At 35.8% G+C, this 14792-nt stretch overlaps 1 protein-coding gene across 1 annotated transcript; it reads right to left on the minus strand.

Annotated features, from left to right (window-relative positions):
* Positions 1–12843: 12843 nt before the first annotated feature.
* On the minus strand, positions 12844–14462 carry GPR85 (G protein-coupled receptor 85). Its single transcript, XM_007089150.3, has one exon. The coding sequence runs from the start codon at positions 14460–14462 to the stop codon at positions 13350–13352; it is 1113 nt and encodes a 370-aa protein (XP_007089212.1). The 3' UTR covers positions 12844–13349.
* Positions 14463–14792: the final 330 nt, after the last annotated feature.

Genomic DNA, 14792 nt, shown 5'->3' on the forward strand with positions numbered 1-14792 from the left:
TTCACTGAAACAATATGATGTGCTATAATAAGAATTCAATCTGTTGTGATATTATTGCCTAGGAATATTCATCAGACTCATAAGCTTAGACACGATTAGGTCTGTCCTCTTCAGAGCCTTTCAGACCCCATTTCCCTATTAACTTATCCCTGATGTGGTATTTACTCTTTAGAAACGACTTTTTATTTTGCAGACTTAAAATAGCTGTTTGTATTATTCATCCCAGGGTGCCATTTATTTCATCAGCAGGAATCACGACCTTTGTTTTGTGTTTTTTCTTCTATTACTTTGGTAGATGCATGAGACTGAGTCTTTGGGCTCCTGAGGGCAGTGTGGGGTAAACAGCCTTGGTTTTGTGGCCCCTGGTTTGCCCTTCTGTGGGCATCCACTCACAAATGGATTTATTCAAATTCCTTATGCCAAAACAACCTAGAAAATCTTAACTTTATGGCAAATCCTTTACAAAGAGGAAACACCTCACAATTTCAAAGCTGTACAATGATGATGAGGAAAGAGGAACAGAAAATTGCATTTTTATTTGCCTTCTTTTAAAGTGAATGCAGTGTAATTGTATCTGAATTTCTCAAAAATAATACTAGTAGTTTTCAAATAATATAGAAATTGAAAGTGAACGCAATACAAACTTGTGTAAGATAGAAGTATGCAACTTTTAAAAAGCAAAATCAATAGAGAAATGTCTGTGTTGGTCATGGGCATTCAAAGCAGTCATTTGAATCTCTTGACCGAAAAAGCATTTCCTATTATTGCTGATGTGCTTGGCATTGACATGACAGAGTCAGGTTAGTATTAGCCTTTAGCCTTTTTATGAAAGGATGGCAGGTGAATTGTGGAGTGGAGAGGTAGAGCTAGTCCTAGAGAAATAACAGGTGTTTATAAATATGTTCTGCTTTCCAAAGAGACTAATTTCTCCCTCATCTTACTCCCACTACAGTGCTGGCTTATTCAAGTTTTCAAAAATGAAAACTCACTTGACTATCAAAGCCGCTAGTGGACCACTCTCTGTCTCCCAGGCCCATTGTAGTATAATATCATTTGCAGTGAATTCATTCCAATCACAGGTCTACTCCTCTCCTAGGCTTGTCCAGCACTGTCTATATTAATGGAAAAGGTGGCTTTGGGGGTAGATATTTCTAAGCCAAAAAAAGAAATCCATGCTGTCAATTTGTTGGAAAATTTCCTTGCAATTTAAAAACCAATGCAAATCAAATCAATAGTAATTCATTCCCTTCCTACTAAATATAGAATATACCAAATCACACAGCCCTGATGAATACTCTTGCTATAATGCTGAAACTTGACTTTTACTGGGAAGCCTGGGGAGCTGGCCAGCAAAATGACTTCATTGAATCACTGCACAAAATCATATACCCACCTGTTGGGAACTGCTCTAAGCTTAGAAGCTAATGGTCTCATTCCCCTAGCAGTGCCTGTGATCTGTGAAATGCAGTTTTATGATATAACTGATCTTCCACTAATGTTAAGGTGCCCAGAATTCAATCCTTTTTGGTAGGGTGGAGCATTTGCTTTCCTGATTGGGGAAATAAGCTGTTTTAGGTATGAATCTGTGGGATGATTTTGTTTTCTTTATTCATTAAGATTTAAAAGTGAGGGTGAAAACATTAGTTGTGGTGATACCTTTAAAGGGGTAAAATTCCTTTTGAGTTGAGATAATCAGCTGTCCAGATTAGCAAACCATGTGTAAAAACTATTATGCATTTATAAAAACTGTTCTATATGAAGCAGATACTGTGTGTTTTATTCATCATAAAATCATTGTACTGAATATGTATGGTGGAAATAGTAGGTGGTGCATAAATATTCATTGAATAAATGAATAAACGAATGATTTAGTTTGAAAACTGACTTATAATAATTAAACATTCTTCTTTATGCTCTCTCCTTAAGAAATAAACCACTAGCCAAGTTCAGTTAGCTGAACACTTTCATTATTCTGAGTTAATAAAATAAAGTGTTATGATTATTTGTCTCTGACTCTTAGAATCATTTAATTCTCAAAAGAAACTTTAAACTAAAGGTTTCAGTTTAGTATTTATTTTTAAGTATGAGCTGTAGAAATGGGCTTTTGTAGACATATGTCCATATTTCTCTTAAATAATTGTAAATTTAAAAATGTAGTCATTCAGTTTTATTTATCACTGATAAATACCCAGAGTGTTAATTTCTCTGAGAAACTAATGAGATTTAAAGGCTCTATTACTCCTATGTCCAACTGACACACATATTTGTCTTCATTTATTTTGATTTAAAATAACTATAATCATGATAAAAATAATTTGATAAAATAAGTGCCCTCACACGCCAAATTCAATAGTATTTATGTTGCTGTTAACAGCCTATCATGTATTTGAAATTAAACAAAATTATTCTAAAATAATTTTAAGAGTATACATTGTTTAATATACATTAAAAATTTAGTTGTTGTTAGAAGGTTAATATTCTCAACACATAAAAAAATAGAATATAAAATTATAGGGTCATAGTCTTAACAGTATTTCAGAGAGATTTATAATCACTGCATTTGAATCATCTGAAAAAATTAGGCTACTCTAGAATACATTTTACAAATTTATTTTAATTATTGGGGAAGTATACCAATGTTAAAACAATATTCATTTATATTCAATAAGCCTAAGTCTCATTCTTGATCTTGTTCTTAGTCATGTGAAATACATTAGATTAGTGTGTCTTTTGAAGAAATTTCACTATACTTTAATTAATTTCTAAATGATGATGTTTTTGAAGTTGTGATGAGTTATCTACCAGATTCTAATTTAAGTCCTAACTGAAGCATAGATTAAGAGATATCCTTGATTAATACAGTATGCTCACCTGTGAATATTGTTCAATGTGAAGATTATTCCAAAATAAAAATGTCTTAAAAATTTGCAAACATAGCTTCAATATTGCTTAGCATGTTTATATTAAAATTGCAGAGCTATTATAAATATATCACATAGCCTTTCTGATTATATGTTCCATTTGTGTGAAACTGATCACAAGGAAGACAAATGAGAAAGTGTAAGCAGTTGAAAATTCATCACCACTAAAAAAAACTTTAAAGTTCATTGGCCCTTAAAAGATTAGTAGTATATTTGTTTACAAAGGAAATGGCAAGATTACATAGATTTTGATTATAGATTCTCTCGCTCTCTTTCTCTCTTCCTGTTTTGGAAAAAACATTTGAATTAACATCTCAACTTGGACAAGGACAAAGAGATTTCTAATAAAGAATTTCTAAAATTAACATTTTTGCTCTTCTGTTCTTATATGTATAAAGTATAATATTTCTACTTTTTAAACATTTTATTTATTGCCTAGTAGTAAGATAGGGGACTTTGTGAGGGTAGAAAATAGGTAGAAGAGGGGTGCCTGTGTGGCTCAGTCGGTTGGGTATCCAACTTCAGTTCAGGTCATGATTTCATGGTTCGTGGGTTTGAGCTCCATTTCAGGCTCTGTGCTAACAGCCCGGAGCCTGGAGCCTGCTTCGGATTCTGTGTCTCCTTCTCTCGCTGCCCCTCCCCTGCTTGTGCTCTGCCTCTCTCTCTCTCTCTCTCTCAAAAATAAATAAACATTTAAAAAAAATTAAAAAAAAAAAGAAAATATAGAAGACAAGGCCCATGAGCTTAGAATCTTACTAGAGGAATCTGAAGGAATCAGAGAACACCACTGTATCAAATAAAACCACCCACAGATTAAATATAATTGAAGCATGCAGAGAAATGAGAAATTAATGTGGGTCAAAGTGATCAAAGGTGAAACGTGTGAGGACATGAATTGAGTTGGATAGCCTGTCGTATAAGCATGTGCCTGTATATTGGGGGAGATGTCTGTGTGTGTATATGTGATGTTGACAAGGAATGGAATGGAAAAGGATGAGAGAAGAATATGGATAGATGAGAACACCGCTGTGTCATAAAAGGTCTTAATAAAGAGCTTTGAATTTGATCTTATGTACACAATAGAGAGACAGTGAAGGTTCTTCAATAGTAGGGTCAATTTCTAAACCACTTAAACTATTAGCCCCATTCTTTCTTCCTATTACTTTCAAACTTCTCAAACTTTCCTATAATGAATTTTTTTTTCTGGTGTCGCTTGTTCCCATCACTGGAACAACCTTGCCATTCCCTCTTATTTCTTACATGGCTTCGCTTTGGTCGCTGCATACATGTGTCCTGCTATATCTCGTTGCTACTACTAATGAAGAAATGTCTTTAACAGTCTTCTACTATACAGAAACATCTAGAATAGAATAGAATAGTTCTTAGTTGAATATTTATGAGGATGTTTTATCACGTACATACAATTTAAGTTTGTCTGAAAATTACAACAGAGAGCAACTATTCTTCAGCAAAACTCAATACACTAGAACGTGTCTTTCTCTCTCATTTTTTTCTTCCTGAAAATGACATTTTCTCATGCCCGTGATGGAAATGCAAAGCACTAAAGCTCTGGCACTGCAGAAAATGCTCCAGACCTTCCAGGCATAACAAATAATAGCACCGCTGAGAAGAACATGGCTTCTTTCTGCATCAGGGAACTGAGTGGCATCATATCTAAAAGCATTGATGCAATAATTGTACAGAATTCCCAATGCACTGTCGGTGTATCAGGGCCACATAAACATGGGAACATTTGTTTCCTTGAATGATGAATTCTAGGATACATGAATATTTTCCCCACGGTATCTACCAAATTCCTTATTAGTAGCTAAAAAGTTACTACCTTGATAAAAATATTATTCTTTCCAGTTCATTCTCTTAAAAGTCAACAAGCCACCAGACTCAAAATACATTTTAAAAGGGTGTTTTATGGTAACTATATAGTTTTGTTGCTGCAAATAAGAAATTGTAAATAAAAAATGCACCATTAATTTAGCCATTTAAATCTAAGCCAAGGGTGTGATTAAAAATAATAGGAAAACACTTTTGTACTGGGAGGAATTTACAAAACAATGTCTTTATGTATGTAAGGCATAGCAAAAACAATGGCAAAAAAGAAAACTAGATTTGTGTATATTTTCCAAGTCTTTTAAGACTAAAACCTCAACCAAAGCCAGACTCAATTAAAATATGTATTGAGTACCCTGTACAGCTCCTTGTACACAGTAGGTGCTTATTAAATATCTATTCAAAGATGGATCATTCTGTAATTGCAAACTGTGGAGGTACTAAAATATCTTCCTAAATTTTATGTTTCATATATTTGCAACAGGAGCTTGAAATAAATTTGGTGCCCACTAAAAGAAATCCATGAATTATTTATAATTCAGAATAGAACATAAAAAGGAAAAGCAGGGCACAAATATCCATAATTTGGTCATTTGAAATGGAAGCAAAGCATCAAGACTGTCTGATTAAAATTAAAAGTGCTATTACAAAGTTAGCATGTGAAGAAAGCGGATGCCCAGTGGAAGACTATTTTAATATGCTATAGATATTCTCTAGTGTTGTGTCAACAACCTGGGATCAGGTTGGGCCTACAGCTGCTTAGGTAAGAACCTAGTTAATTGAAATATTGTACATAGAAAGTGACTCTCCGTGGACCAGAGTGAGCCGTGAGAAAGTTATGTTTGTTAGAAATAACATGTCATTAATGTCCTTAGGATACCAGTGACCCAGATGGACAAACCATAGATTTTTCCAAGCTGGAGGAATTTGAGAGATCAACCCCTTCATTATACAGTTGAGGGAGCTAAGAGGTCAAGTGAATTGACAACGGCCTGTAGCTGGTCAACAGCTCAGCTCCTGACACCCAGGCTAGCACCCTTTTTCATGTTGCACAGGATAATGAAATAAAAGCTACGTTTACTGAGACCACAAACAGCACCAAACTCAGTGGAGAGATGGCAGCAGCTGTCACTTTTGTAGATGAGATCACTGGTACAATTACAGTACAATTACTGGTACAGTAAGAGGTCGAATGAAAAGATTTGAAGCTCAGTTGGGATGAATGTAGAGGGGCTCAAATGGGCAAAATAATAGCTTTAAAAAATGCAGTGAAGGATGGCCAGGTGTGTAAACAACTATGAGTCAAAAGTCAGAAAATTGTGGGGACCCTGTGGATGGATGAATACCAAGCAATCAGGATTCATGGGGTAGTACTGCCATTGGATTATTCTCCATTAATTATCCCTTTACTATGTATAGTTATGAATGCAGAGGCTATGGAAGTCTCTGGAAAGATTTCAGAGCAGGGAAGTAAATGTCAGTCATTGCAAAATGGTTGGGAATGGTGATCTTGAAAGGTAATCTTTAAAGGGAAACTTGACAAAGGGAGACTCCACGAAAGGATTTTACCCAGACTGTGGTAATCATCCACTTACATAGACTGGAACAAAACTGAGTTAGGACTGAAGAATATGAGCCAGATCTAAAAGATACTCTCCATGCAGTGGGAGCAGCCCACGTTGAAAATCTGAGTGATGTAATTTGAGCAATGTCCTTCTAAAAAGTCATTTGAAAGATTAGATGGATTCTCCTGTTTCCACAGTAATATGATCCTCTGTGAAAGCAATCAACTACTGTTCTTTGCTTCCTTTAGATTCTCGGTGGGAAAGTGAGGAGAAGAGCAAGGTGAAGCCAAGGTCTGAGGCTGCAGCTCTGTTTCTGTGGTCATTTCGGCTCCCATTAGTCAGTCTCTAATTTCCTAGTTATTGCGTGAAAATCTACAGTAGCAGCAGCAGCAGCAACAATAGCTAACATTTATTGAATGTTCATTCTGAACTGGGTACTGTGCTAAGTGCTTTACATCCATGTTTGCCAATTACTAATCTGTGTAAGTTACTTCTCTGGGCTTCAGTTTCTTCATCTGTAAATTATGGATAATAATAGCACCTACTCATTGTGATAACCAAATGAGTTAGTATATGCAAAGTGTTTAGAACCGTCTTTGGAACATAGTAGTTAATAAATTATTATTATTTTATCTGTTTTATTATATTATCTCATTTAATCTTCAAGCAACTCTTTAAAAATAATGGTTGCTATCACTTAGCATCCCTACCCCTGCCATGACGGATAAGCGAGTTGAGATTCTCCGAGTTTAATTTGTTCGAAATCAGAAAGCTAGTAAAGCACAGAATAACGACTTAAACTTTCAAGTCTTGTGCTTTTTTTAAACCTCTACACCACATTGCCCTTCCCCTTCCAGGGACCTAAGCTCCAGCCGCAACATTAAATTTCTCTGATTAGTGAATTCCTATGTTGAACACATTACGAGCTTTAGGATTCTCTTTGCCTTTTGCTCATTTTATTATTTCCCTTGTCTGAAATGGCTCTTCCAACTTTATCGAGCAGATGAAATTAAAATGATCATTCAAGACTGAGTTCACTTGCCACCTTTTCTGTCTCACCTTCCTTCTACCATCTTCACAGAGATAATTGTTTGTCTGTGTTTCTTTAACGCTTACCTCACATGCCTCCCTCACAGCACTTATCACATTGTCTCATAATTTGTTTGTGTCTCTGCTGCTAGATGGTGAACTATGCGAGAGCCAGCAAGAAGTAAAATTTATTTAAGATGCCAGACTCTCTCCTAAGGGCTTCACAAGGGTGGACTGCCTGGATCCTCTCAATAACTCCACTACGTTTGAACTATCATCTCCTTTTTCTTGATAAGGCATAGAAAAGTTAAGTAACTTGCCCAGGATTGTACATGCAGTAGGTACAGAGTAAATGACTGTTGAATTATGTTTAAGAAAAATGCTTACCAAAAATGACCCAAATTATTTTTTCCCCTGGAGAAAATGCATTCTCCCAATTCAACATTTTTTTTTTCTGATAGAGGAGAAACAGACAAGCTCTTCTTTCATCTAGTCAGATTTTTACTTTCTTAAAGCCATGAGAAGAAACAACTAATTAATTTTAGCTAGTTGAAGCTTGACTGTGAATTCAGCTTTAAAGTTTTTTAATATTATAATAGATTTTTCAAAGTATTAAAATACTTCCTCATCCCATAATCCTGAAAACCTGTATATGTTATTTTATTGTCTATTCAAAACCCCATAAACCAAGACGTGCATTACAGCATAAATTTTAATTTTTGTGTCAAGAATCTATTATTTTCCAAGCAAACAGAGGAAAAAAAAAAAAAAAGAACTGCTTTCCACTTCCAAGTTAACCTTGAAAAACTTATGTCTTTCAGAGGGTAATGTTGTCCAGTGGCATCAGAAGGAATTATGGGCTGGTTGTGAATGTCAAGTGTGAGTAATTCCAAGCCCCAAACCACCTGTAGCTTTTTTTTGAGGCCTTTTTCTACAATTACTGAGAGGAAAACATATTCTCTTTGCTTTCTTCCGGGGATTTATAGGACTCCAGCCCTTGTATTAACTTCATGATCTGGTGGGAGGAAAACTGGCTTAAAAGCCTTTTCACCCAAAAGGTTTGAGCAGCTAATGGACATCATCCCTTTGGAGAAAGGAGATGATATAAAAGCTCCTTCTCCATTTTAAAAACTAGGCCTTATTTATGTAATAAGGCCTTTTATAAAGTTAAAGCCTCTTGGTCTTAATACATTTTTTAGAACCTGTTACATTGCAGTATAAGGCAAACATTTAGCCAAAATACATAAATAAATAAAAACAAAAAACCATCCTCCCTCTGTTGCCCGAGTTCTCAATAAACCTTTAACTTATTTGACTGTTTGACTTATGGCAAAAATAATCCAGTCATCTACAAATAATATCTTGATTTTAACCACTATTTAGGCTAATTATGAACCTGTGCCTCAAAATTAAGCAATTCTATCATTTTAATATGGTTTAAAAAAGAGTTTCTGAGGGAATTGGGGGAAGTTACAGAACACTAGCATGCCCAGATTTGAGAACAACAATAAAAAAGTCAGCAATAAACAATTATCCTGGCAGACCCTGCAATTTCCATTCAAAACATTTAGAAGATAATATTAACAAACATGAAAATGATGTATTTTTACATAGAAAAACAAACTCACAAGATTTTGGAATTGCAAATAACCCACAATTGTGGCAACCATCTACCTTAATTAATGTGTTTAACCAGTATTTGAAACATTACCATTTATCATCTTCTTTTCTTTCCTTTCTTTTTAAATACGGAATTCATATAAACTGTGTGTGCGTGTGTATTTTTCTTTAAATAACACTGTAGAGTGAAAAAAAAAACTGGAACAAAGTAAATTTATCTAATGGTGAATACACAGAAGAAGTTTTGGTTCTATTTACAAACTGTCCTACAGTAATCCTCATAACAACACAACTCACTATTACATGGCTTAGCTGAAAAGAAATAGGTCTCTATAATTGTAATTATGTTTAATTGTATTTGCAATAGAAATAACTTTTGGAGGCCAAACAAACTTTTCAGATTATGGGGTTAGGGAGTTTTATGGTATCTACAATAAGGAGCATTAGAAACTTCGCAGTGGCATGCTTTAACAATAAAGAATATATACCCTGTTTCACAGGTTATTCCCATCGTTGCTTGAGCACCATGGGAGAGCCCCAGGAATTGGCTTCTTAGCGCCTTCTTTGATGATACTTTACCCAGGCATTCTCATAGCTACCTTGTGGGAAGGTATGAACATGTAAGAAAAGACACCTCCATGTTTCTTGAAGGAACTGAAATATCTCACTTGTGGAAGTGGACAGTCAGGACATAGGAGTAACTTTAACACTCAGGTTTTGCCGTTATTTTGTGTATTTAGCATCAAAAACGTGGGAACTCAGGTTCCCAAAGTAACATGGTGATTCATCTAAATGAAGTGTGAGCAGAACAGGAGGTTCCCTCTGAATAGAGGGAATATGATATATAAAAGATCCCAAGGAATACTGGGAAAAGATAGGAGGTAAGGCACTGAAGGAAAAATGGAGAACAGTCTATTAATGGCCATTAATACCAAGTCCATCTTAGAAATGATTACTATCGTAACCCTTGTAACATGTTGGTACTACATGTTTAATTGTTCCCACTAGACTAAGAAATCTTCATGAGAGACTGTTCTGTCTTGTTTTCCACTGTGCTCCCAGCACCACGCCCAGTGTCCAATACATATTTGTTGAATGAATAAATAAATTAATAAGCAATCCAGGTAGCATTCATGGAAGTAGAGGTAAATGGATATGTAGCCATATCCGTGTGTGAGCAATGACAAATCAGCTAACCTCTGAAAAATGCTGGTGTTGAAATCCATCCAGCTAACACTTGAAGGTGATTCAGTCAATAGACTGTCCTACAAATAATTTTTTTCTAATTACTTTGGTTAATTTTATGTTATTTAAATGGGGCCTCTGTGGAAAACTGGGCAAGTTACTCACCTCCTTCTGTCTCAGTTAATATCTGCATAGGATTCCACAGTCACAGACTGAATGCCTGGTTCCAACCAGGCTTCTCACAAATAAATCCACTGTGCACCGAAGGAACCAGATGAGGTAGTATAGACACATTCATGCAAACATATCACCACTATTAAGGAAAACAATTTAAAGACTGTCAGCTCAGACGTGATTAGTCCAAGAGGGACACATTATTATTGATAATGAGCCTTTCTCACAGGGAAGTTGAACTCCCCAGTGGGAATATTTTTAGGGGTTGAAGATTAGTAATATTTTCAATTTGGGTTAGTTACCAACTATTTTTAAGTATTGAATATTGGAATGGGTGCCAAAATAGATAATGTGATTTGGTCATTAAGATACTACTGAAGCAGACTTTTTATATGACTACTGGCATTACTCATTGACTTACGAATGGCCTTGATTAACTGGGGATGTATCTCACCTACTGCTTGCCCCTTGACTTGAAATGCCAAGTTAGTCAAAAGTAGGCTCAAATGAAAGTCACTATGGTTCTGTATTATTCACTGATCACTTACCAAAGGGGTTGGAATCTGTTATTCCAAATATCTAGGTGGAGTCAGGCAATCTCACTCGGCTCTTGCTCTTGAGTCTTCAATCCCCCACCTTTAATATATGCCTCAGTTTTCTTGTCTATGTTATGGAGGCCAGTAGTAATAAAACCTGATCTCTGGCTGCAGGACAATTGCTGAATGTTTTACTGATTGCTGGTGATATCTGACCCCGTAAGCAAAGTTCTCTATAAATACAATCATTGTAATTATGCTTCTACTATAAATTATTTTGAGTTGGAAACATAATGTTATCAGAATATCTTTTGATAACATTCCTTTACTGTATTTTGGATAATGATTTTAGTACCAACGAGGGGCCTTTATTGCTAGATTCAACTCACTGTTGTACATTAAACTTTGCCTCAGATCTGATCAACTTTGGTATAAAGTAAAATGAGGTCAAACACAGTGCTTGCTAAATCATGGCTTGAGCTATCCTTATATGAGCAAAACTGAATAGTTGCATATATCATTGAGACATTCCAGTGATTTATTTTTCCTTATTTATATTTATATTGATATTCTCTTTACAGAAGTACTGTAGCAATAAAGAATTCTGTTCCATTAGATTCCTGATCTTATTTTTCAAGTACCAAAAGGCAAAAACAAAAACAAAAACAAATGAAAACAATGGAAAACAAAAACAATAAGTTTTCTGGTTTTGTCATAATGTTATCGTAAGCTATTCTTCTTAGATGTTATATATTTAGAACCCCAAATTTCTCCTATGATCCAAATTAAAATGTGATATTTTTGTATTCAAATTATGAACCAATCAACTAAGCAGGTATATATTTCTAAATATTACTGCCTTACAAGAATAAATAGAGGGTAATCACGATAAACTATCAAATAATGCTTTTGTAGATAATACTATTTGTCAGTTTATCAGCTTTATGCTCCCTATTATTCATGCATTTCCAGTTCAAAAATATAATAGCTACAAAAATCAAAAAGCAAAACCATAATAAAGCTAGCCTTCCTAGTTTGTGCTTGCCTCCCAGGTCAAAAGAAATTGTTAATTGCCAAAAATGTAAAATTTATCCCAAGGAAAGTAACAGGCTACACGGGTAAATTTTGGCAAATGCAACTTTATATTGAAATTCACACATCTGTATCTTAAAGAATGAGACTCACAGACTCTAATGTATTTCTAAAATACCAGAAATCATATTATAAGCTTTCACAAGTTAAAACTGAAATAATTTAAACGACCAATACACTGAATGTGCAGAAAGTAGAAACAAGACTGTGCCTTCAGTAGAATAAACGCTTCACAAATTGTGCAGGATGTCATACTAAGGCTGTGGTCTCCCCTTGACAGCTGACTCAAAATATAAACATACATCAACTGCCCGCTTCTTAGAACACGCTAGAATGGGTAGCACACCTCGGAAGAAAATCTCATTATCCCAGTGATGTGCACCTTAATTTTCAAACCATGTGAGGAAAAAGGAAAAAGAGTATTAAATGATCGTCCATGCACTTCCAGTTGCATGACCATGACCAGTTACTAGTTCGATTTCCCTTGACTATTTGCTCCAATGCTAAATAAGATGAAAGATACTAGATAACCCTTTAAGGCAACATGTGTTTATTCTGCATTATTAAAACTGTTCAGTTGTGACCAGTTGGTACCATTAATGTTGCCTCCCAGACCAATATCTAGCATTTGTAAAATATAAATGAATTGGAAAAACTTTATACCAAATCAACCAAAACCACATAGTACAGTTCAATGCTAGCAATTTCACTAGTAGGTAAGGAAAGTGGCATTTAGAAATAGTAATGTATTAATACAAAAAAAAAAAAAAAAGAGTAAACTCTAATTGGAACCAATATACTGCTTTGGAATGCTCCCCAAAACTTACAAGGCGAATTTTTAAAAGTGTGATAATCCCATAATTCATGGCACGTCTTTAGTGGATTACAGTACTTTAAGTCCCCAAATATTTTAGTCTTTGCAAAACAATAATAGTATGAAATGTTTTAAAGTCTTCAAACTTCTAAAATTAGTTTTTATCAACACATTTACCTCATGTCAACTTAATTTATTAAGATGTCCAATGCCAATTGGGTTTTTTTTGATGTTTTTTTTTTTCATAAGTAGTGATATACACAGCATTTAGCACTGATACTTAGCACCTGCTACTTTCATTATCTAGTTTTCAACCACGTAAAGAAACTTAGGGCAGTGGTTCAGTCCTTTCTTAATTACAAACCTTCGCCGGCAGTCAGCAGGATCACTCTGAGATTTAAAATAGGATTATAGGTGAACTATTGCAAAGACTGCAGAATGTTGCCCAAATCCTTATAATTGCTGATCCCCTTCTTGATTTTCTTCTCAAGATATGGCTACAGGCCACAATTGCTTAGCAGAGAAGGTTAGTGTTTCACAAGGCTAAAGATTTCCAGATGCTCCTTCATATAACACAGTAAGGTTCCCTTGGTAACCTGGATTTTCTGCAGTAAAGAAGGGTTGTGCTGAAACAGCGCCTCAGCTCCCTGTTGGAGAAAATGCAGACAAAAGGATTGATTCCTGCTTGGGCAAAACTCATCCAGACAGCGGCTGTTAGAAATCCCCCTGGTACTACAGGCCCTCTTGCAAAAACTCTCCAATAACAGGCCACCAGGTATGGGCCCCACAAGGTTAGGAAGAGAAAAGTCATTATATAGAACATTCTGCTGATTCTTTTCTCCATTTTGAACTCATCTAAGACCAAGAGCCTTCTTCTGCCCGTGGTGTTTGCATTTTGCCTGATGCCCAGCAAGGTGGGTGGTGTGGGACCCCTTCCAAATCCTGCTAGCCAATTGGCAGCTGCCTGGCCACTGGCTCCAGGGCCATGAAAAGTCCAGTTCTGGCTGACTGCTGCTACAAACTGGACTGGCTTCATTTTCCTTCTGTCGTGGACAAAAAATATCAGCTTGAGGTAGACAAGCTGTGTGGCTAGGAGGATGAGAGCAAGGAGCAGCATAAATCCTAAGGAATCATTAGCCCTGAAGGAGCGGTGTTGGAAGGTACATTGATCTTCCTCCCTAATGAATGAGTAAGTGCCCACATCTAAAACTGGGGGGAATGCCATGGCCACAGACAGAGTCCACACCATGCAGATCACAGCCAGACACGTCCAAAAGGTCAGCCTCTTTGTATAGAAGCGGTGATGGGCGATAGCTAAGTATCTGGTGACGCTGATGCAGAAGAGCATGAAAGCAGTGTGGAAACAGGACAAAACCCCCAGAAAGGCAATCACTTTGCAAGTCAGAGTCCCATAAGTCCAGGTAGAGCCATTTTTGACCGAGTTGAATACAAATGGGAAACAAATTGCAGATCTGAGGATATCTGAACAGCAAAGATCCAACAGGAAGTAGTAAGGTGCTCTATGCAAGGTCTTATCTTTCACTAGCAAAATGGAGATCAGAAGGTTGCCCACCACGCTGACTCCTATTATGAAACCCAAGGAAGTCAGTTTCAGAAAGGCTGTTAGAGGAGAGAGATTTTGCAAAATGTTGTCAGCTGCATGGCTATAGTTCGCCATAGATGGATGGAGGATAAAGATACAGCCTCAGTCAAGTCTCATGATCTAGATATAAGAACAAGGAAAAGATAGATCCATACATTTTACTGAAAATGTAATCCACAAAGAGAATTGATGCGATCTGCAGTCATGCTTCCTCTTTTCTTCCATTTGATTTGCCATCAGAATATCTGGAAAAAAAATGAGCTATCAGTTCTTAAGTTAACAAGTAATGATGTCAGGCAGTGCTAACACAAAGCTGTTCATTTATGGGGAAGCAAATAAAGTTTTAATTTTGAATAATATTATTTGCTTTAGTAACTATTTTTGCTTGAGATTTCAGAGAATTGG

Source organism: Panthera tigris, chromosome A2 (assembly GCF_018350195.1).
Source record: "Panthera tigris isolate Pti1 chromosome A2, P.tigris_Pti1_mat1.1, whole genome shotgun sequence".
Taxonomy (NCBI): Eukaryota; Metazoa; Chordata; class Mammalia; order Carnivora; family Felidae; genus Panthera; species Panthera tigris.

Coding starts and splice junctions, on each gene's coding strand:
- GPR85 (XM_007089150.3), bottom strand. CDS start 14,462: ATGGCGAACTATAGCCATGCAGCTGACAACATTTTGCAAAATCTCTCT.